The sequence below is a fragment of the Pongo abelii genome, chromosome 18 (genome assembly GCF_028885655.2).
Source record: "Pongo abelii isolate AG06213 chromosome 18, NHGRI_mPonAbe1-v2.0_pri, whole genome shotgun sequence".
Taxonomy (NCBI): Eukaryota; Metazoa; Chordata; class Mammalia; order Primates; family Hominidae; genus Pongo; species Pongo abelii.
Window position 1 is genome coordinate 3,963,441 of NC_072003.2, and position 24,256 is coordinate 3,987,696.

A 24,256-nucleotide genomic window follows, 5' to 3' on the forward strand; every position below is an offset into this window, starting at 1 on the left:
TTTTGGTAGATATGGGATTTCATCATGTTGGCCAGGCTGGTCTCGAACTCCTGACCTCAAGTGATCCACCTGCCTCGGCCTCCCAAAGTGCTGGGATTACAGGTGTGAGCCATAGCTCCCAGACTAATTTACAAGTTTTTAAATGTAAAAGTGCTTTAAAAATTGCACATACTCAGATTTTTGACATACACACATTTCTAATTTGGAATAAGAATCTCCTTGAAAATTGGGGCAGGGACCAAAAGTCCTTCTCAGAGGCAGGAGGTGTGGTATGAGACAGGAAGGAGCAGTGGGGACTGTGGCTAATTGGAGAGCCCGCTACAGTTGGTGCTCACAACCAGACTGCTGTCACACAGGGATGCAGGCACAATGCTGAAAGCATCTCATTTTTCAAGAAAAGCCAGAAATCTAGAGTTTTATTTGCAATTTCCTGATTTTTAAGGTACTGTGTGGGCCAAACACATTTACAGGCTGGATCCAGCCCACGGTCTGCCAGTTTTCAGCTTCTGCCATAGGTTAATTAGTAAATGAATCCACCACCCCTTCTGTAGTCTACCTCTGCAGAACTAGAAATGAATGGAGAACATAAAATAAAAGGCTGTTGGATGATTCAAATATTTCAAATATAAGCCAGTATTCTTCATTTCAGGCAAAATAAACCCACCACTCATATTTAAAAATGAAAAACCAAGCTGTTTTAAATCAATTTCCTACACACTGAACCCTGAACCCACATTCAAACAGAATATTTTAACTAAAGTCAGGGATACCCACGGCAGGCTCCAAGCCTCGCCCGAGGACACCTGGGTGAAGCTGCGATACGCAGTCATCAACGCATTCCTAGGGAGCGGCACCCACCTCAGACCTGGGCTCCCCTTTGGATTCACCAGGATCGGGCTCAGTGTCCTCTGTCTGGGTCTCCGTCTTCATTTCCAGCACAGGTACGTCAGGTCCCGGCTGCTGGGAATTGGTTTCTGCGCTGGCCACCGAGGAGGGGGTAGGGACTCTGTTATCAATGCTGGCTGCTGCCTGGGAAAGCTGTGAAAAAACCGAAAGCACTGACTTCAGTAAGCAAGGCAACATAAACGATCTTCAACTATGCCGCTCATGCAACCTACAATTTCCCGTTAACATTTCTCAATACTGATCCAGCAGGTACCCTTCTGTGAAACCGAAGAACGGAGGTTAAAGTAGGAATGAGTTCTAGAGGGAGGTAACAGCAGCCAGAGGAACAACTCAGGTCTTGCCACTAAGGCAGAGGAAACAGCAGAGCTTTTCAAAGTTTGACATAAAATTATTTTCTCAAAGTTTTCTAGCTAAATCATGAAATCTCGTATTTTGAAATTAATTCCCTTCAGTATGGTGGTTAACGTGTATGGTAAAAGACTGAATTATGAATGTCTAAGCACATCTGTAGGGAGGGAAATCAAGTGCCTACCCAAAGACAGAGTGTTACCCGGCCTGTGTGAACGGTAGGAACATGGGTGCTGGTGGAGTAAATGAACATTACAAGAAGGAACCACTAAAAGAATTCCTAATTTGCAAATTCTTTTTTTTTTTTTTTTTCCCAGATGGAGTCTCACTCTGTCACCTAGGCTGGAGTACAATGTTGCAATCTCGGCTCAATACAATTTCTGCCTCCCAGGCTCAAGCGATTCTCCCGCCTCAGCCCCCCGAGTAGCTGGGAATACAGGCACCCGCCATCATGCCCGGCTAATTTTTGTATTTTTGTAGAGACAAGGTTTCACAACTTTGGCCAGGCTGGTCTCCAACTCCTGACCTCCGGTGATCTGCCCGCCTCAGCCTCCCAAAGTGGTGGGATTATAGGCGTGAACCACCGCGCCCAGCCTCAATGGATTTTTAAGTAAACAAACAAAAGATGACAATGTCTCGCTCTGTTGCCCAGGCTGGAGTACAGGGGCGTGATCTTGGCTCACTGTAACCTGTACCTCCTAGGCTCAAGTGATCTTCCCACCTAGGCTTTCCGAGTGGCTGGGACTACAGGCACACATCACCATGCTTGTCTAGTTAAAAAAAAATTTTTTTTTGTAGAGACGAGGTCTCACTATGTTGCCCAGGCTGGTCTTGAACTCATGGGCTCAAGTGATTCTCCCACCTTGGCCTCCCAAAGTGCTGAAATTACAGGTGTGAACCACCGTGCCTGGCCTGACAAACAATTTTTATGGGAAAATTATCTTCTAAGAGTCTTGGCCCAAAAACAGCAGAGAGAGAGAGGCTTACCGGTGTGCCAGGAGGCTGGGCGTGCACGGGCGTCGGCTGTTGCTGTGATGACTGAGGGGTAGCCACAGACGGGGGCTGAACTGGGGTTTGAGGCTGCGGGGTCACCTGGGCCTGGGCTGCTGCTTGGACTGTAGGGGTGCTCTGGGTTTGGGTAGCACTGGGCACTGAGCCAGGAGTCGGGGTGGGAGTCTGCCCGGAAGACGACACAGGAGTTGATGGCTGAGTGGGAGCTGCTGGCTGGGGAGGAGTCATCCCAGGTGGTGTCGTGTGCTGGAGAGATGGCATGCCAGCAGCCGTGGAAGCAGGAGGCGGTGTTGGGTGCAGTGGTGACTGTGTCACTGGAGGGCAAGGCAGCTGGCTGGCCTGAGGCCCCAGCATGTTGAGAGGGTTAGGAAGAGCAGCACCAGGCACCTGTCCCTACCAGAAATGGACAGAGTATGTTAAAATTATTTCTCTCATTTTAAAATGTAGCAAAACATTTGAAAAATTAAATGTATGAAAAAAAAAATTTTTTTTTTTGAGACAGAGTTTCACTCTTGTCGCCCAGGCTGGAATGCAATGGTGCGATCTCGGCGCACCACAGCCTCTGCCTCCCGGGTTCAAGCAATTCTCCTGTCTCAGCTTCTCAAGTAGCAGGGATTACAGGTGCCCGCCACCACACCCAGCTAATTTTTCTGCTTTTAGTAGAGATCGGGTTTTGCCATGTTGGCCAGGCTCGTCTCAAACTCCTGACCTCAAGTGATCCTCCCCCCTCGGCCTCCCAAAGTACTGGGATTACAGGCGTGAGCCACTGCGCCCAGACAAATGTATGGGAATTTAATCACATTTTCTTGGGAGTGTTCTGCTTGTGAAAATTCATCGAGCTATACACTTGTAATGGCCACTCCTGAATAACGGTAAAACTACACACATTTCTTATAGTCTGATTTATATAATTAAAACAACCATTGCAACTTATGGCTTAAACAAACACATCTACAGCAGTCCCCTCATAGCCACTCGGATACATTCCAAGACCCCCAGTCTTGGAATGCCTGAAACTGTGCATAGTACTGAACCCAATATTTACCAAGATTTTTGGATCTGACAACCAAGGTGGAGACTCAGTGACTAACAGGTGGGTAGTGTCTACAGTGTGGAAATGCTGGACAAATAAATGATTCACATCCCTGGTGGCACAGAGTGGGATGGTGAGGGAATTCATCATGCAACTTGGAATGGCACTCAATTTAAAACCTTTTTTTTTTTTTTTTTTTTTTTTTTATTAAAAGACAAGAGTCTCGCTCTGTCACCCAGTCTGGAGTGCAATGGCGTAATCTTGGCTCACTGCAACCTCCATCTCCCGGGTTCAAGTGATTCTCCTGCCTCAGCCTCCTCAGTAGCTGGGATTACAGGCGTGCAACACCATGCCTGGCTAATTAATTTAAAACTGATGAATTGTTTATTCCCAGAATTTTCCACTTAATATTTTTGGACCACAGTTGACCCCAGGTAACTGAAACCTCAGAAAGTGAAATGACAGATTGGGGGGGACACTGTACATTGACCCAGCCTATAAGCTTCATGTTCTGTAACATGTACCCAATGTTCTTTAACATTTTCTAAGCTTAGCTTAGAAAAAGGTTTTTTTTTTTTTTTTAAGTTGCTTCTTCCCTGGGGACTATAAAATAAATAAATAAAAATAAGAATAAAAGTTATTGACCATAAATATATACATCCATAAATACCCTTAACAATTAAAAATTTAAAAAAAAAATTCTCTCTGACACACATACACACACGTTAGTTACTGAAAGAGAACTGTTTCAGTGCAGTGGTTCTATACTGGGGAGACACTTCAGAATTATTTGTGAACATTTTAAAAATGATTCTGAATCACTGTTCTAGAGCAGGGGTTGGCAATCTCCCAGGGCCAAACACACTGAGCTGCTTGTTTCTGTAAATAAAGCTTTATTGGCACACAGCCACCTCATTTATGTACCACAGCAGCTTCTGCACTACAAGAACAGAAGTAAATGATGAAAACCAAGACTGAATGGCCTGCGAAGCTGAAAATATTTAGTATCTGGCCCTTTACACGAAGTTTGCTAATCCTTGTTCCAGAGAAATGAAATGTTATAGAAAGTTAAGAATAATCATTTAGTGAGGAAATCTAATATATAATAATGACTTATGCAGCATTATTTCACATTAAAAACTCAAAACGAGGCTGGGTGCGGTAGCTTACTCCTGTAATCCCAGCACTTTGGGAGGCCGAGGTGGGTGGATCACCTGAGGTCAGGAGATCGAGATCAGCCTGGCCAACACGGTGAAACCCTGTCTCTACTAAAAATACAAAAAAAAAAAAATTAGCTGGGTGTGGTGGCGGGCGTCTGTAAACCCAGGTACTTGGCAGGCTTAGGCAGGAGAACCGCTTGAACCTGGGAGGCGGAGGTTGCAGAGCTGAGATTATACCACTGCACTCCAGTCTGGGCAACAAAACAAGATCCTGTCTCAAAACAGACAAACAAACAAAGAAAACTTAAAACAAGAATTTTACCTTTTAGGGAGGATTTTGTCTGTTTTAAATACATGTATATTTTGTATACAGTAGCAATCATATGCACTACAACTAACAAAAGAGGAAAAAAGGAAGGAATAAATGGAAAATCATTTTCTTCAGCTCTAGATTGAGAAATTAAAAACATTTAACAAGAAGGGAACTACTGAAATGATTCTGTTAGCTTGATTTCACCTGGCAGTGGAGACAGGTCAAAAGATATGAAAACCAAATCATTAAGAGTGAATTCATGGGTCCTTCTCACTCCCTTTTTAAAATCCGAATGCCTCTCAGGGTCACGTTAAACTTAGAATTTAAAATACACAAACAAAAAATAAGAAAACAAAAACCCAAAGATCAAAACACAAAAGCATACAAACCAAAAATTCTAAATCCATTCCCACTTTTGCATATAGTTAACCCAGAAAGGATAAGAGAAATTCCAAACGAGGTAAGGACTACAGGACAAAGGTGGGGAAAATAAAGAGAAGCTGATACAAAGAAATGAAATCTGTATTCTGGAATTTTAATTTCCACGAAGGAACACAGAAAAATAACAAAATTTAAAACAAGAATTTTATTTCTTAGGGAGCCATGGTCCCAGTGGGGCACAGTACCTGTGACACGCCTGTTTGGGCTGGCGGCTGCCCCATGCCCACACTCATCGCCCCGCTGGATGATGGGAACTGGTTCTGTGGCAGAAACTGGCTCTGAGCAGGTGCCTGGGCCATCATGTTGTTGGTGTGTGCGCCCATCATGTTCGGAGGCTGAGGCATTCGGGAAGGAGAAATGGCCATCTACGAGACAAGCACCACCAGAGCTGTAGTTCGGAAGCTGACGGCCAGAGTTTTCAAGGTGAGCCAGAATGACCCAAGGCTTCACAACCCCAGAGGATGGCAAGCACAGGGCTCACATCCCGCCCTTCCTCATGGGAAGAGACCACCACTTGCTAAGAACTCCCGGGCTCCTGGACACCTTACACACTTTCTCAGGCAATCTCTCAAATGAGCCAGCTTCAAAATGTCCTCTGAATAGAAATCAATAGCAGGCTATAATTTAAAGTTTAAGACATGCCTATGAGTTCTCTAAAGTGTTTAGAAAGCAGCCTCGGAAGAGCGAGCTCTCAGTCAACAGATGCTGACAATTCCCTGCTGGCCACATATCTGAGGCTGCCTTCTCCAGCCTTGGAACTCCCACATTCTCACAAAGCCACACATTCCTATGAATTTGTTATTCTAATAAAATAACTAACAGTCAAATAATTCTGTGTAGTAATGGTTTTTTTTAAATGAGAGATGAAAGAAATAAAGCATAACCCAAATTCAAAGGAACAAGAACCACAGGATTCTCAAGTGACATGAATTCTGCTGCTTAGATAATGTTCCATGTGAGAGGGAGGGCTATGTGCAGCACAGCGAAAGAGAACACTTACCCCTGGCACTGAGCTCATGCTGTTCATCTGGACAGAGTGGTTCATTGGGGAGGCTGCACGAGGTCCCATGGGTGCTTGTGGCAACTGGACGTTCCCCAAGGACATGGGGTTAAATGAATTCATCCCTGTAAATGTACCCACAACGGTTCATTAGGAAACGCACCCACAGGAAAACAGAATTACAACTTGCTAAATAAACTCTAAGTAAAATAAGATGGAACACACAGGCAACAGAAAACTGAAAAGAAAGCACCCAATTAATCAATGAAGATGATGAAGGAACATACTTCTCCATATCCAGAGAAAATGGCATCAATGTAGGGGTGGTGATGGTGGCATGGTGAGGGGTACCAGGGAAGGACGAGGACATGAAGGCATAAGGTTGGGTAAGACAGGAACAAGTAAGTGAGACATTAAACGAGGCTGTGGTAGAGCTGAGCCAGAGGGCAGAGTATCAAAGTATCATAGCAACAAAGAGGATGAGGAGGTGCCCTGAAAGAAGAACAGCACCCCCACAATCTACAGAAGAGATGTTTCCAGAGACCAGGGCAAGCTTCTGTGTACACCCATACCTAATGCCTCTGGAGCAGCTGGCGCCCATCATCCGAGGATTCCCAGCTCCTTGCTGGGTTTACATTCATTGTTAGAATCTGTGCTAAGACTCCAAACGTTCTTTTAATTTTGCAAGCACCTTAAGCATAAGAAGTGCCCAAGGGTCAGCCGTCCTCAACCTTAGCCTCCTGTAGTTTATAGGAACACCACATCACCGAAAGACACTTCACAGCCGGTAAGTATCTCCAGACTGCGGTGTCTAGTTCCTTCCAATTTCCAATAATACTCTGTAAACTCTGAGTTCTAAAGAAGCACCAGTTCAAATAAGTCTTAGGACCAACACTAGAATCTGACAGAACCCTTTAGAGAATTTCTGGAAGTTGTTGCCTTAGCGCTGCTGTAGTCATGAGAAGGCTCAAAGGATGAGTCACGGAGCACTACCTTCAATGACTACTTAGAAATGGTACCCTCAACTGAGTGCCAACGCAGACCAGGAAGACCTTCCAGGGAGTCTATAATGTAAGCTTCCCCTCTCCCTGAGAATTTTTTTTAAACAAAATGAAAAACAATTACTAAGGAACAGCACTTAAAAGAAATCTGTATTTACCCAGATGTGCTGGTAGGGAGGTTGCTAAGTGCATAACTAGAAAACATCTATTCCAATATTCTGCTGGTAAACAGCAGGCTCATCATACCCCACACCAGCAGCATCTGCCTATCCAGGCCGAAGTCCTGGACCAATCCCCAACACAGCATCCAGCCACTTTCCTAAGGCTCAATTTCTCTGACTCCTTGATTTCTTTCTTTTTTTTTTTTTTTTTGAGATGGGGTTTCGCTCTTGTTGCCCAGGCTGGAGTGCAGTGGTGCAATTTCAACTCACTGCAGCCTCCACCTCCTGGGTTCAAGTGACTCTCCTGCCTCAGCCTCCCGTGTAGCTGGGATTACAGGTGAGCACCACCATGCCCAGCTAAATTTTGTATTTTTAATAGAGATGGGGTTTCACTATGTTGGCTAGGCTGGTCTCCAACTCCTGACCTCAAGTGATCCTCCTGCTTTGGCCTCCCAAAGTGCTGGGATTACAGGTGTGAGCCACTGCACGCAGCCTGACTCCTTGATTTCTTTCACCCCTCAAATCTAGTCCATCAAAACAAGTCCCTGATTAAGTTTTTTTCCATAATATCAGCTTATCTACTATGTCTTTTCCAGGAGGCAATACGAACACAACTTTTAAAATGATCTCTTCTACCTTCCCTCCCAAACTACTCTGCAAATCACAGCAAAGCCTCTTTCCTCAGAGTCTTTGGGATAATGTCACCACCTTGTTTCACAACCTGGAAAAATGTCCTCCTGCTTGGGTCTCAATGGTCAAGAGCTACAAGGTTTTCAAATGCTCCCTGCCCCAAAATAAAAATCACTGCTTCAACCAACCAAAAACCAGAGGCTCTCTACTTAAGAACCTTTCAAGGTTGTTGAGACAGCTGCTGCCACCCCAACCTGGCACAGGACCTGTGTGTAACACTCTCTCCAGAAGCTGACATCCAGCCAGCTGGGCTTAACCCTAGGGCCAAGAGCAGCCCGTGCCGTCCCCATTTCAGCCTCTGCAAGTGCTCAGCAGTCTAGGACTGTCTTGCATGCTTCTCCTTCTCAGCATTCAGAAGCACTCCCTCCCCACATCTAGGGTGCTTCTTTCTCAGACTCTTCCTAAGAGTAATGTACCATGCCCCCTTCACCATCCATTAAAAAAAATAAAAAGTTGGCCGGGCGCGGTGGCTCACGCCTGTAATCCCAGCACTTTGGAAGCCAAGGTGGGCGGATCACAAGGTAAGGAGATTGAGACCATCCTGGCTAACATGGTGAAACCCCATCTCTACTAAAAAAAAAGATACAAAAAATTAGCCGGGCGTGGTGGCGGGCGCCTGTAGTCCCAACTACTATGGAGGCTGAGGCAGGAGAATGGTGTGAACCCGGGAGGCGGAGCCTGCAGTGAGCTGAGATCGTGCCACTGCACTCCAGCCTGGGCAACAGAGTGAGACTCCGCCTCAAAAAAATAAAATAAAATAAAGTAAAATAAAAAGCTAAGGCCGGGCGCGGTGGCTCACGCCTGTAATCCCAGCACTTTGGGAGGCTGAGGTGGACGGATCACGAGGTCAGGAGATCGAGACCACCCTGGCTAACATGGTGAAACCCCGTCTCTATTAAAAATACAAAATATTAGCCACACATGGTGGTGGGCGCCTGTAGTCCCAGCTACTCAGGAGGCTGAGGCAGCAGAATGGTGTGAACCCAGGAGGCGGAGCTTGCAGTGAGCCGAGATCGCGCCACTGCACTCCAGCCTGGGCGACAGAGTGAGACTCCATCTCAAAACAATAAAAATAAAATAAAATAAAATAGAAATAAATAAATAAATAAATAGCTAAATACTACTTCTTATCTCTTGGTAGATCTTTCCTATAATCTCCAAACTTCATACTATAAACATATCCATACTACCTGTAGAACTGAATTCTGCTCATCAGCAAAAAGGAATGGAAAGAAGAAACGGTTAGAAAGAAATATACAGGGGGAGAGGAAAAAACAGTGAAAGTTATGGCTGTTGAATGTTAAACTAAAATATGATTCACCACAAACAGGTCAATACCTTGAGAAACTTGCATGCGATTCACTGGCAGGGACAGGGGTCCATCTATGGTGGCAAAACAAAAACAAAAACAAAACCACCCTAGTTATTTAATATGATCCTTGATTCAGGAATAGGAAATTTCTTATTAGGACTTCAAACTTAAACGGGAAAACAGCCAATAGCTCCAAAAGCACGTGTGTTCCAATGCCAGCGCACCCTGTAAAGGGTCTTCCCAAGAGAGAAACTCAGTGTCCCAACACAGCCTGAGGCAGGTGGTCAGGGCCACTGCCACATCAACAGCTTCTGCAGGGCACGCATCAGATATTCTAATTCTCTGTTTAGAAATACACCCCAAACACGAAGGAAAACCAAGGAAACAGGCTAAGGGATGGCAGTAGGAAATAAAATCCTTACTTGGAGGTCTCACAGGTTGTGCCTGTGGAATCACAGGTGGCTGAGCCCCCGGGGCTGGTAAGGCTGGCTGGTTCCCCAAGATGCCTTGTTTATGTAAACGCGACCTCCGTTTTTCTTCTAGTTCTTTTTGTATCTTGTAGATTTTCTCTGCTAATAAGTGATAATATTCATCCTAAAAAGCAATAATATTCAATATGAAACAGTTAAAACTGTAAAAAGCAACTGAATGATCTGTGTTGTAGGTTCTAACTAATGAACTTCCTCATTGAGTACACTGGCAAAAGCAGTATGCAAATACCCGATACACCAGAAGCCCACATTCTTGCTAAATTCCCAATGACTTTATAGGACATATCAAATAGTAGGTACTTAATACATGTTCCATTTCATTCAAATGAACTTCCTGAATATTCACTGATGCTAGCAATATTACAACACACCTACTATGAAAAATATATCCCATGGATATAATGTAAATTTATATACTCCATGTACCAATGTAGCTAATCAAGAGTTCTGCAAGAAATGTGTGTCTTATCTGGGAAGTCTCCTTGGCCAGTGGCCTCAAGGTGAGGAGTCTGTCCCAACTACCCAGATTCCACTATTTTCAGATAACAAAGCAGACAAATGTAGTGCTGTCTACTAAAGATGCTGTAGAGGCCAGAGCACGGTAAGCAGCAACCTACCCTGCTGTTGGCAGACTCGTACATGTCCCCTTCCACTTTCTTAGCATAGGCTACCAGGTTTTCCATGCGGCGATCCTTTAGAGCTGCGGGATCAGGTGTTGGGAAGATGGCTTGGACGCTGAAAGGATAACACATCTATCAAACTACTTTTTTTCTTTCTTCTTTTTTTAAAGACATGGGGTTTCGGCCAGGCGCGGTGGCTCACGCTTGTAATCCCAGCACTTTGGGAGGCTGACGGGGGAGAATCACCTGAGGTCAGGAGTTTGAGATCCGCCTGGCCAATGTGGTGAAATCCCGTCTCACTAAAAATACAAAAATTAGCTGGGCATGGTGGTGGGTGCCTGTAATCCCAGCTACTCAGGAGGCTGAGGCAAGAGAATTGCTTGAACCCGGGAGGCAGAGGTTGCAGTGAGCTGAGATCGTGCCATTGCACTCCAGCCTGGGCGACAGAGTGAGACTCCTTATCAAAAAAAAAGAAAAAAAAAAAAAGACACAGGGTCTTGCTCTATCGCCCAGGCTGGAGTACAGTGGCATGATCATAGCTCACTGCAACTCTGAACTCCTGGGCTCAATGATCTTCCCACCTCAGCCTCTAAAGTAAGCTGGGAAGTACAGGTGCACACCACCACGCCTGGCTACTTTTTAAATTTTCTGTAGAGATGGAGTTTTATTATGTTGCCCCGGTTGGCCTGAACTCCTCCTGGGCTCACGCAATCCTCCCACCTCAGCCTCCCAAAGCACTGGAATTACAGGTGGGGGCCACTGCACCTGCCCTGAAGCTACTTCCAATGCCGTCAAATAAGCACTACAAAATCAGGATCATGTATCTCTGGTGGCAATACAGTGTGGAGAGAAATGCCAAGCCTCTCTTGCCTAGCATATCAATACATGAATGAAATAACTCCCTGGAGACAATCCTGACCCATCAACTTATCTACACATCAAACACATCAATATTTTGCTATTAATACGTATGTGCTGGGTCATTTCCAGAATAACACGATTTTCAAATCCCTAATTTTTAAACTACTTATTACTAAAAAAAATTTGATCAAAATAAGAAAGGGAAAAAACTCAAAGAGAATGTAAGTCTAGCTCATTTAAAATAACTAGCTCAACAAAGTTAGGCTTGGTGTGGTGGCTCATGCCACCCAGCACTTTGGGAGGCCAAGAGTTTGAGACCAGCCTGGGGAACCTGGCAAGACTCCGTCTCTCTCTCTCAACAACAACAAAAAGGCCAGGTGCGGTGTCTCATAATCCCAGCACTTCGGGAGGCTGAGGTGGGCAGATCACTTGAGGTCAGGAGTTTGAGACCAGCCTGGCCAACGTGGTGAAACCCTGTCTCTACCAAAAACACAAAAACTAGCTGGGAGTGGTGGCACATGCTTGTAATCCCAGCTACTCGGGAGGCTGAGGCAGGAGAATCACTTGAACCTGGGAGGCAGAGGTTGCAGTGAGCTAAGATTGTGCCACTGCACTCCAGTCTAGGCAACATAGGCAACAGAGTGAGACTCTGTCTCAAAAAATTAAAAAAAAAAAAAAAGTTAACTGTTAATTTTCTGTTATGTTAACTAACTGTAAGGTGATAATGACATGCCATCTATACTCTAAACTTTTCCAATTCTGAGGGGTCTCCACAACTAGAATCTGGAACTACAAAATAAGGTGAGGCTCTTGAGCTAACCCCAGCCCCCTCATGCAGCCTAAAGTGCAGAAGCACATTAAGGCCAGGCTACACTGAGGGTCTTTGCCTCGGTGATAGGGGCTGCAAGTCAGTGCCCCTCGGCAGTACAGAGCCACCAATGCTCTCTTTGTCACCCCCGCTCACCGATGACATAGAGTGTGGGAATCTCTGGCCTGCCTAGGGCTGCCAGAACTCTACCAGCAGTGAGAGTGGCTCCCTAAATAAGCACGTGACTTGTATAGGCTCCTAGGGTACTGTCATCTGGCAGCCAATGGGCAACACAGGAATAAAATCAAACATCTATGAAACTGCAAAACTGTTACATACAGTTTATGCACTAGATGGCTCCGCAGGTCCTGAGTGACATGTTCGTGCCAGCCTTTCCTTACACCGGTGCTAGAAGGAGGAGCTGCTGTTGGTATAGTGCTGAGGGTTCCAATGTTACCAGAGTTGGAGCCATCGTTCATCAGTGGGCTAAGGAGGAAATAAAGACACTTCATCCATCTACTGAAGCGACTCAAACACACTCTGTCTAATAAGGTTCTTCTACCACCACATGTGACTTTTAAAAGTTTAAGTCAGGAGAGCCAAGTGATGTAAATAAATAAAACTTAAAGTATGTTTAATCTATTATCTGCTCTACATTTATAATTAAAGAAAAAAAGGAAAACAGCATTCACCCCTCACCACCCCATTTAAACTATTTTCTCTGCCACACATTTAGAAAGAAGCAGTTTTGCGTGGTTCTCAGTTCATGCTCCTGTTGGACTGTCACTCAGAACTGAAACAGGTTCTTACTTTGTGGCCCCCAGGGAAGTCGGAAGAGCTGATTCTGAAATCAAGTTTGGGGGCTGCTGATCTGTTGTTATTCCTCCTGCTGGAATGTTCATTGGATTATTTCCTTTAAAGACAGAAAAGAAATCAATCAACAGTTAAATTTTAACATATACTTCAAAGTTTTGATGACAGACATCCAACATGTCACCATATAAACAATTGGTGATTATTTAAATAAGTGATTCTGGCCAGTTATAGTAAGCACTGAGGTAGGAACTCTGAGTGTCATATTTTCAATAATGGTAATCAACGTGCACAAATAATCAGTAGACACCCTCCCCACTCTACTTTGTAACCAAAGTAAGGTGTGTTTATGGAGGTTAGCTGGTATCTAAGTGAAAAAGTTATAAATGACCCATATGCGGCCTCTTACTTTCATTCGGCTTCATTAGTATCACTCCTGAGTGACTCAGCTGCACTGACACATACCTCTGTGTCTCCACCCCCAATATCAGAAAATAAAATCATAGAAATTAAGCTCAGGAAAAAAATGTAGAGGTCAATTTGTCTACAATCTTCATATTAAAGGAAAGGAAAGCTGAGACGAAAAAAGGTTAAGCTAGTCCCAAATTATACCATCAACAGGAGAGGAGTTAAATTAACACTTGGGTCTCAGGATTCTAACTCAGTCTCCTGGCCAGTATTAGTTAGACATTCATTAGGGCAGTTGTTTTCCAAAAAGCAACAAGTAAGATGACTTTAGCTGGGCATATTTTAAGGAGTAATTTTTAAGTGCAAAATAGTTATTCTATTAGGGAAAGAACAAAACTAGCACAACTAGTCAGCCAGTCTTGACTTCACAGACATCACTGCTTAGCTTAAGCCTAAACGTAAAGGGACTGTGTCCACTTAAAGAAAAATATTAAGGAAACCATATGCAGAAATGGCAAAATCATGGCGATGTGTGGGCAAATGATCAAAGGCTGGCAAATAATGGGCTGGGGTGACAAAAGAAATGCTGACATGTCCAGCAGTCTGAGCCAAGAGTTTCCAGGACTCCTGTCATTAACCTGCCGAAGTCCAGGCTGGTCACTTCCAACTGAGGGGCAGACCCTAACCAAGATGTGTGAGAAAGTGGCAAACACAAGTTCTCCATCAAATAAATGACAACAGTCAGCACAAGGCGTCTAGTCAGCATCCTGACTTGTGAGATCTGCATTCTGAGCCACATGGCACATTCTTTATGAAAACTCTCCAGACAGAAGTGGCACAGCAAGCAACAAAAACATTGCTTCATTTGCAAATGCTGCTCTTTTTATAAGCATGTAACCTTTTCCTTGCATCAGATACTTCAGCTTTTTCCTGGGAGATTTTTTATTTCAACCACTGTAGTAAAAAACACAAAACAAACTGAAAACTGCCTTGGGTTCCATCACTCCATTCCCTTTGCTGCATTTGGACAAGTAAGAATGAAGTTGAGAGTTCCTTCACCTACCCAGGGGGTTGAGAGTCCTCATCTGCTGGTGGGTTTGAGGCTGTGCTGGTTGCTGGCCAGGAACCTGAGGCTGCAGCTGCGTCTGGGGCTGGTTCATGTAGGGGAGTCCGAGAGCAGCATAGGCTCGCTGCATGGAGCTGGGGTCTATGGGATTTGGGTTACTTAAAGAAGTAGCATTCTGTTGCCCTGTGCCAACAGAACCAATTGTGTTTTGAATTCCACTAGCTGGAGACCCCAGGATGGCTATAACGACAAACAGACAGACAGACAAACAAGAAAGGTAAGTAAAAGGGAGAAGCCCACAAATGATTTAAAAACTATTGAGAAGCAAATACATTTCATCAAAATACTATACATGAATATCATAAAGCGGTAAACAAGGCTAGGGAGAAAGGAACTGTGCTGAAGGACTCATTTATTCTGCCTAGCAGTAAGTGAGGAACAAAAAGTTAAAGAAAAGTCAAGTTTCTATCTTAGCATGCAACAGATCATAAAATCTCACAGATATCACTTGAAAAAAATTAGTATGTCTTAAAACCTAGAGACTCCTCAAGAAGTCAGTTCCAGGGAGTGGCAAATGTATGACAAGGGAAATGTCTGATTCTCTGGGGACCAGTAGACACCTCTGAGATGAACAGAGGAGCCCCCTCCTGTTGACTCCAACCCTGTCCTTCACTGCTCACCTGCACAGGTACAGAGGGCTTAAGAGAAGGAGCAGAGATGATACCTGGTCGGTCGGTTTTGATTAATAAATCTATAATGTGCTCTTCTAAATCACATAATTGCAAGTCCTTGAAACTTACACAAACAATGACAGCATGAACATATCCTCCTGATGGGATTCCTATGCAGCAGAGCACCACGCTGAGCTCTCTGGCTACATGAAGCTGTTCAAGAAATACTGTACTTGATTGACTGACTGAGCTGTTTGAAATTAAGGTTGGAGTGAGGCTTCGCAATTCCGCATGGGTCTTATTATCCAGGGGCCACCTCAGCACCTCTGATATTCAGGAGGTGGCTCTGCCTTACGTAGCCAACGTCAGCTTCTGCAACCCAGACCCACCGGTGGCTGGCAGGGAAGCTGCCCCATCCAGCTAGCTAACCCCAGGAGACTAAAGGAAAAACTAGTGTCAACATAAGGAGCTCCATCCCAAAGGGCTTCCAAGGTAATGGAGAGACAACTCCAAACTTGCATCAACTTGGACATTTCAAGTCAATTCATCTACCCACCTATCTACCCACCTGTTATGTGTTTGCCTGCCCACTCATCTGTCGCAACAACCCAAATGTTGTTGTGTGAAAATTTATCATATGGCAGAAGTTCTATATCATACTATTTATTCTTATTTTTGAGTTCCTTTCTAACTTCCACAAATTTGAGAGTCATGTTAAAAATACCATCTTATAGTGTTGCTGCTATAACACACCATTTTTGATACATAAAACATGACCACAAAGCCTTTCTTTCAAATTCCAACCACTATGTATAACAGTAATAGTCTCACATTCAACCATCAGCGCACCTATAATAACCCCAATACTTACCAGAGCAACTTAATTAAACTAAAATGTGTGAAAAAAAATTCCTGGTAATTATACATTCCATACTATTAACTTTTCTAATAATGATATTCAGATCAACTCATTAACACTCATCAGACACAATTACACACACCAAGCACTCATTAACATAAATGAAAAGCAACTCCCAAGGTGCACTTTATGGCAAGTGTGTAGCTGAAGTCAGTCATGCACAATACCTTTAAAAGTATTCTAATACTTACTACTCCCCAAAACTTTAAACGTGTCCACCATACTTCTGAAAGCGACATCCTACATTTTTAAGAAGCACTATGGTATAGAAATCAAAGTTAACAGTGGTAGGATAGTTTATTTTTCTATCACCTTGCGATGTAAGGAAGAACAGGGCTACACTATATTTAACACACATGGTGATGGACTGTGGAGAGGAACTTAAAAGAAACAAAGTATGGAGCCTTCCATTTCCCATGAACGCTTTATCGACTTCTTCCTACTACATTTCCCTTTTATCCACACCTCCCCAAGTGCCATCTACTTAACTAAAATGCCCCACCTTACAGTGAATGCCACTCCTAAGCCCACAGCCACTGAGAGGGCAGCCAATGCCTCATACTCACACTGGCCTCCCATGCAAGCTGCTGACATGGTCACTGCATTTTGTGTTACAGGCATTCATTTTCTAAATGTAAACATTATTATATTTTTATTTTAAAAGAAAATATACCTATGAGAAGCATTCGGAACTCATTTCTAAAATTCAGAAGCAAAGGAAATTAATTATGAACAAATAAAGAAGGTCTCTGCCATTTAAGCATGGCTGAATTTGAAGTCCAAATGATGCTATTAGATGAAATGATACAAATACTGAAGGGTAAGGGTGCTCAGGCATTCACTGCAGGGTGATGGCTGACTGAAAGGGGAGTCATTATGTACAAGCCACCATCAACTGTACTGCAACCTCAAGGTGCTCCACGTGTTCCATGGTGGTATTCCCAATCCCTCTCTGAAATCCCACAGTGCCTCCTGTACCCCTGCTTGTCTTTAGACACTGACCCTTCGTGTATTCACTCACTCACATGACAGACTCAGTGAGCACACTCTGCCAGGCTCCCAGATACGGTGTGGGCACAATCTCTGCATTCCCTGAGCCTAGGGACAACAGATTATCTAATAATCACCTAACGCACCCAAACTGCACCTTGGAACCCTGGGACAGGGAAAATCAGGCTCATGTCACGTTTCATGTGCATCCCTGAAAGCTGGGATTAACGTCAAACTCGGTTTTGCTCTTCACCACCTGCCACATGGGCCACGTAACCTGCTGTGCAGAGTCCAGGGGACGTGCCAGGTATAGCGCAGCGGCCAAGCACACTGTGGGCCCTCGCAGCGCAGCCCATGGAGTGCCTTGGAACTGAAAAGAAATGCACGGAGATTGGTCCATCTACCTGGCATCCCTAAGGATGAAGTTTCTCTATTTATCCTTTCTGCATTATTGCCACTTAACCTCTTCCAATGTCAAGGCCGTGTGCTCATTTGGCCATTTTTACATCTTTTTTCCTTGCTAGAGCATAAAGCTCTAACTTTTAGGAAGTCACAACACACCTGCAGTGCACTAACACACTGGATGGGTTCTTCTGGGCCCATCAAGCAACACTCCTGTCCCGGATATTTACCTCTTTAAAGCTCCCCAACATCCCCCAGTCTCACCACCCCTTCTGATGTTGCTGAAGAAGGAGCCTATGACCTATGAACAAAAGGCCAAGTTTTATAGCAGGCTCTTGCTTGGACTCACCTGCCACTCTTCACGCACAATGTTCCACTAAGAGGCCGGGTACGGCCAGGTGCAGCTGGGTGCAGTGGCTCACGCCTGTAATCCCAGCACTTTGGGAGGCCGAGGCAGGTGGATCACTTGAGGTCAGGAGTTCGAGACCAGCCTGGCTAATAACATGGTGAAACCCCATCTCTATTAAAAATACAAAAATTAGCTGGGTGTGGTGGTGTGCGCCTATAATCTCAGCTACTTGGGAGGCTGAGGCAGGAGAACCGCTTGAACCTAGGAGGTGGAGGTTGCAGCGAGCTGAGATCACATCACTACACTCCAGCCAGGGCAACAGAGAGACTCTGTCTCAAAAAAAAAAAAGAAAAAAGGAATGTTCCACTAAGAGGTTCCCTGTACAGTCTATGTTGCTGATGCAAAGCACTCAGTTATTCAGACAACTTCAGCCCCTAATCATTCTCAATAAAACTGAACTCCATTTGGAAATTCAGTGAAAACGGACACGAATCAAATCTCCAAACTTTGTGAGGGTAGGGGGAGATACACCATGAAGCAGAGCAGTAGTTGCTACAGCTGATCCTTCAGCAGCACGAGAGTGAGCCACGGGGTCACCCAACGCAGGCCAGAAACACAGTGCTTGCGGGAGGCGAAACTTGTGTACGGGAAGGGCCAGCTGCGGGGCTTGAGTACGCCTGGTTTTGGTATACTTGGGGGGTCCTGGAGCCAGTTTCCCGAGGATACCAAGACACTTAGATTTCTACTAAAAAAGCAATGCTAGAATTTATTCAGGTGGCTCACACCTGTAATCCCAGCACTTTGGGAGGCTGAGGGTGGGGGGATCACCTGAGGTCAGGAGTTCAAGACCAGCTTGGACAACATGGTGAAACCCCATCTCTACTAAAAATACATAAAGTAGCCAGGCATGGCAGCACGTGCCTGTAATCCCAGCTACTCGGGGGGCTGAGGCAGGAATCACTTGAACTAGGGAGATGGAGGTGCGGTGAGCTAAGATCATGCCACTGCACTCCAGCCTGGGCGACAGAGTGAGACTTTGTCTCCAAAAAAAAAAAAAAAAAAAAAGAATTTTTTCAGACCTGCAGACATCTCTACAAAGTTGCTGGTGGCACCACCGTACCTTGCAGGCATTGTGTGGGCCAGGACCTACTTCCTACCTGGCACCTTCCTATGCACAGCGTGGGGTACGACAGTGAAGAGAAGCACTGAGGGGGACCCAGGCACTGCCAGGCTGGAGACTCAGCCTCCTATCAGGCACGGCCACAAGCCCTCAAGCCAAAGGCTTTCTTCAGAAGCCAAGCGACACTGGCGCAGTGACACTGCTCCTTGCTAGCAAGGAGCAAAGCTGTTCAGATGAAACACATCACCCACGACCCTTTGGTGCTCAAGTCAGGGTCAATCAAGCCCACCATTCTCTCTACAGCCTTCAGATTCTGCTCCTTGCTGTCCCCCATCCCACTACAGTCTGTCAAAAGAGATGAAAATCTCTGAAGGGCCCTCAAGTGAACAACGGGCCTGCTCCACACACACTCACTGGGCACCTGATGGGCTATTCGATGAGTGGCAGTTCAAAGGAGGGAGATCTTGATTCCATATAATAAAAGGAGGTTTTTTTTTTTTTTTGGTTTTTTGCTTTGTTTTGTTTTGTTTTTTGAGACGTAGTCTCGCTCTGTTGCCCAGGCTGGAGTGCAGTGGTGCGATCTTGGCTCACTGCAACCTCTGCCTCCTGGGTTCATCAAGTGATTCTCCTGCCTCAGCCTCCCACCTCAGGATACCGCGTAGCTGGGACTACAGGCGCATGCTGCCATGCCCAGCTAATTATTTGTATTTTAGTAGAGACAGGGTTTCACTGTGTTGCTACTCAGGCTGGTCTTGAACCTGAGCTCAGGCAATCCGCCTGCCTCACTCAGCCTCCCAAAGTGCAAGGATTACAGACGTTAGCCACTGCGTCCGGCCAAAAGGAGGTGTTTTAAACAATCTGAGGCACCTACAGATGGAACATGTTGCCAGGTGAAGCAGTGGGAGCTACACTCATGGAGATGCCCAGCAGCAGCTGGGGCCATGGCTGACGCAGTTGGGACAGTGCGTGCATTAGGCTGGCTCTGGGGCCGACCCTGCGCACTTGTTTTAACAGTCCCTGGGGGACTCTGGGTTGGAAAACCCGTGGTCTCTCTCTCAGAGAATGACTCAAACCCTCTCACCAGCACTGGCCCAGATACCTCGTCTTTCAAGGCATCCAGAGCAGCGCATCTCAGATTTTAATGTGCACACTAATCACCCGGGATTTTTATAAAAGTGCAGGTTTTAATACAAGAGGTCTGAAATGGGGGCCCAATTTCTTTATTGCCTACAAGCAACCTGGGAGCACCTCCATGTCTTGCCTGAGGCCTACACTTTGAGCAGCAAGAACTTCACAAATGAGGCAACATAAGCCCCAAGAGGGGAACCTGGTCACGGGTCCCATAGCCCAGTCAGTCCTCCATGCCACTCTGTACACTGAATTTACTGAAGGTCAGATGCCAGGACTGATGTAAGATACACATCTTGGAAAGTCCTAATTATTCAACAAAAATTGAATATTGCTATAAGGGATGGTTAACTCGAGATCAGTGATTATAGAATCTTTAAAAAACAATTCAAGGAAAAATCGAATGAGGCTAGGAGCAGTGGCTCACGCCTGTAATCCCAGGACTTTTGGGAGGCCAAGGTGGGAAGATCACTTGAGCTCAGGAGTTCGAGACAAGCCTGGGCAACATGGTGAAACCCCATCTCTACAAAAATTACAAAAATTAGCCAGGTATGGTGGCAGATGCCTGCAGTCCCAGGTACTCAGGAGGCTGAAGTGGAATGACTGCTTGAGCCCGAGGTTGAGGCTGCAGTGAGACGTGGCTACGCCACTGCACGCCAGTCTGGGTGACAGAGCAAGACTCCGTCTCAAAACCAACCAAACAAACAAAACACAGGCCAAAAAGGTAATCAATGGTCTGGGCTTCATTTCAAAGAACCTCAGATTAGCTCCACAGGTGATTCTGGAAGGTTCTCTCAGTAGAGACATTAATCACAGAAGTTAAGAGAGTGGAGCATGTGCTGACCAAGGAAGTGTTCATCAGGTAAGACCAGCGCTGGCCTGTGGGAAACACTGCCTAAAAAGCAGAGTCCCGGAGCCCCCAAGGCGGTCGCCACAGAACGAGCACAGGTGGGTCTCGTCAGAGTCCCTGAGGCTTCCAGGAGCTCATCACAGTCCACCTTTCCGTTCACCTCGTTTGCACAGGAACCCCAGTCCAGTCAAATGCATGCCCTCACAAGCTGCGCACTGTGCAGACACTGTCCCCACTGTCTGAAATGTTCTTCCTTCGTTATTTTGTTTGCACTGGGCTCCACCAAGTCCCACCTTTCTCTATAAAGTAGTCAGGTGCGCTCCAATTCTCCTCGAAAAGAATGCCGATTGCACTGACTTGCCTCTACCTCAGTCCTTTGAGGGAGGTCACCCTTACATTATTTTTAACATATATACTGTCTTCGAAACCCAACGTTAAGCCAATGTAGGGTCGGATTCACATTTTCCTCTCTGGGTTCCTAACTCAAGAGTTCACACACCATAAGCATAATTTGCTTTGGGAGAAGAGAAAAAACAACAACATTTACAGAAAGGATATTGCTGAAACCTTGTCAATCATACTTTTGTAAAAAACTACCAAAGTCTTGCAGCAAGTTAATCTAAATCTTCCTTGTGACTTTATAAAATCATCCTGGTAATATCTTACATTATGACTAGTAGAAAACCTGTGGTTTACCACTTGAGAGAGCATGCACAGAATCAATTTTCACAACACTCAGGCAGTTATAAGGATGGTTAAAAAAAAAAAAAAACCACATACGCTTTTTTCTTTTAAAACAAAAACCACATAAGTGTTCTTAAAAAGAGAAATCACCAAAGTTTACAACTGTCATGGTAGTATGTACTAAAAACAAGATCCTCAAAAAGCCACACCCCCAAATTAAAGTTAAGAATAAAATTCTAGCTCATTATTCATGGAATACTGTATAACTACAAACTTGACAATGAATATTTTGGCACTTAAAGAGCCTATTACTGAAATGTGCCCTAAAACACAAGAAATTTAGCCATCACAATATACTAAAGAAAAAACTTTTACAGTAACGTGAGAGGAAAAACAGACTGTATTCCATTAGAACTACTGTCCCACATATCTGGTTCTACAAGACCCAGGATTCCAGAATGTCACTTTATATAAGAAATGTCCAGGGAAATTGATTAATTCAAATTTTAGTCAATCAAAGAATAATTTAACTGACTTTTAGGAAACTGGCTTTTTTTTTTTTTTTTTGAGACAGAGTTTCGCCCTTGTTGCCCAGGCTGGAGTGCACTGGCGTGATCTCGGCTCACTGCAACCTCTGCCTCCCAGGTTTAAGTGATTCTCCTGCCTTAGCCTCCCAAGTAGCTGGAATTACAGGCATGCGCCACCACGCCCGGCTAATTCTGTGTTTTTAGTAGAGACTGGTCTCGAACTCCCAACCTCAGGTGATCTGCCCGCCTCGGCCTCCCAAAGTGTTGGGATTACAGGCGTGAGCCATCGCGCCTGGCCAGGAAACTGGCTTTTAAAGGAAACTCGTTGTGGTTCTTCTGTAGGGAGGCAGATAACAGGCCCCATTACCCTGGCATTTCTCTTCTCTGTGACAGGGACACCCTGCTTTAAATGAAGCAGGGTCAGCGTCAGCTCGCTGCCTACTCCCTCGCCGCCAGAGGGAGGTGGGCTGGACTCAGTAAAAGGATTGGCACGCCACTCCACAGTACTCTTAGGAACAAAGCACTTTTTCCATCTTTCCCTGGGCCACTCAGAAACAACCAGAAAGAAAAGCAGCACATGTTCTCCAGGCAGCTGCGGGGTCTTGAGGAAGGATGATGAAGAAGAATGAGAGGAATGAACACGTAATACACAAAACAGGGGAGGGTGGCAAGATGGCACAGATGAGATGGAGGAAGATGAGGAAGACTGTGCTGTGCTGGAAGGGTCGCTACGGGTACAGCTCCAGCCAGAGGGGACAGGAGATTGAAGGGCACTTCCTAGCTGTCCGAAACTGAAGGACACACCCAAAGACCACAGTTTTACCTCTAAAATGACAGGAAGATGGTTGAAAAACGGGAGGGAGGTTCATCCTTCTTACTGCCTGAAGCCTACAAATGGCAGGGAGCCCCAGAGCCCCAGGTGGACCTCCCAACAAGCAGGGATCGCTGCGTAACCAGCCGTGCCGAGGGCTACAGACAACCTAGACAACGGCAAAATGACTGGGGTGACCAGGATGCAGCAGCCCTAGGGCAGAGGCTCTCACTGCGAAGCAGAGTGAATGGTTAGTTATACAAAGAGGTCTGGGGACCATAGCTCCACGTAGAGGGAAACCTTCACAAATGTCTGTGTGGGATTTTATACTGACCCAGACTGACTGACAGAGCCTTCAAAATTTACTTCAGGATAAGGGCTTTCCAATTCCGAAAGAAGTATCCCCTCTATCCCCCTCCCCAAGACGTCACCGCCATTATAGCGACATGGAATTTAAATTCTCATGTATGGAGTAACTGTCAGGAAATACCATATCTTCGTGTTGGCTCAGTGAACAAAGTGATTCTGCTGTTCCATGCTGCTTCAAGTGCGTGTATGCAGGGGGCAGGGAGAGGGAGAGGCAGTGAGTGAGTCAGGGTCCAACATTATCACAGCCATTCCTGACACGGAAAGCCCGCCTGCCCTCTGAGCTTGGCTGTACCTTGGGCTGCTGTCCGCCCTACCTCACCCTGCACTCCGTGGCTCATAACCCCTGCCCACTCCCTACCTACTCCCCTTGCCCACTCCCTACCTACTCTCTGAAGTTTCTTTAGAAACAACTTCTATTCTCATCTCCAAGCTTCTCTGCCCCCGTGCTCACTTACTTTGTTGGTTTCGCTTGTCACTGGCATTTTTCAAAGGGAGGCAAACAGGACAGTCATGTCGTGTGCAGTTCTTCCAATGAGAGATGATTTGTCGTGAAGATGCACAATGGGCAACTATGACCAGAAAAACAACGAGATGTTATTTTTCTATCCAAATCGTCACACTTTCAATTATACCTAAATTATAATGCCAGATTCCATAAGAAAATGGTAACAAGTGTAACCATAACACAGTATAGGCAGTCCTCAACTTACAAACAGGCTGTTTTCCAAAAAGTTTGTAAGTTGACTGTTGAGAAATCCAAACAAAACTTCCCCTAGAAGCAATGTTATGAAGGATGGGTGATTAAGGGCAGCCCACAAAACAAAACAAAAAAACTATTCAACCTGGAATAGCGAACAACTGCAATGAAAGGTAGAACAAATAATAGTTCTGTGATGTCACTACTTAAAATAAAAATGTTCAACTATGTTTCAAGATAAAACCACCTAAATACTACAGTGAAGAAATACAGATAGAGAAGCAAATGAGAAGTCT

General features: G+C 45.2%; 1 protein-coding gene across 4 annotated transcripts in view; it reads right to left on the reverse strand.

The window, feature by feature from the left end:
* The window catches only part of CREBBP (CREB binding protein), a 154,868-nt gene that overhangs the window by 43,173 nt on the left and 87,439 nt on the right, over positions 1 to 24,256 (reverse strand). For 2 of the 4 annotated variants that reach the window (XM_002826060.5, XM_054533353.2), the window contains exons 5-15: positions 23,719 to 23,832; positions 14,441 to 14,683; positions 12,967 to 13,069; positions 12,496 to 12,642; positions 10,485 to 10,602; positions 9,799 to 9,970; positions 9,403 to 9,447; positions 6,213 to 6,337; positions 5,398 to 5,577; positions 2,242 to 2,658; positions 859 to 1,038 (exon numbers count right to left, since the gene is read on the reverse strand). In XM_002826060.5, coding sequence (XP_002826106.3) covers positions 859 to 1,038; positions 2,242 to 2,658; positions 5,398 to 5,577; positions 6,213 to 6,337; positions 9,403 to 9,447; positions 9,799 to 9,970; positions 10,485 to 10,602; positions 12,496 to 12,642; positions 12,967 to 13,069; positions 14,441 to 14,683; positions 23,719 to 23,832 — 1,844 coding nt within the window. The remainder of the gene's footprint in view (positions 1 to 858; positions 1,039 to 2,241; positions 2,659 to 5,397; positions 5,578 to 6,212; positions 6,338 to 9,402; positions 9,448 to 9,798; positions 9,971 to 10,484; positions 10,603 to 12,495; positions 12,643 to 12,966; positions 13,070 to 14,440; positions 14,684 to 23,718; positions 23,833 to 24,256) is intronic. The other 2 variants (XM_054533356.2, XM_054533355.2) reach the window with 1 other exon arrangement.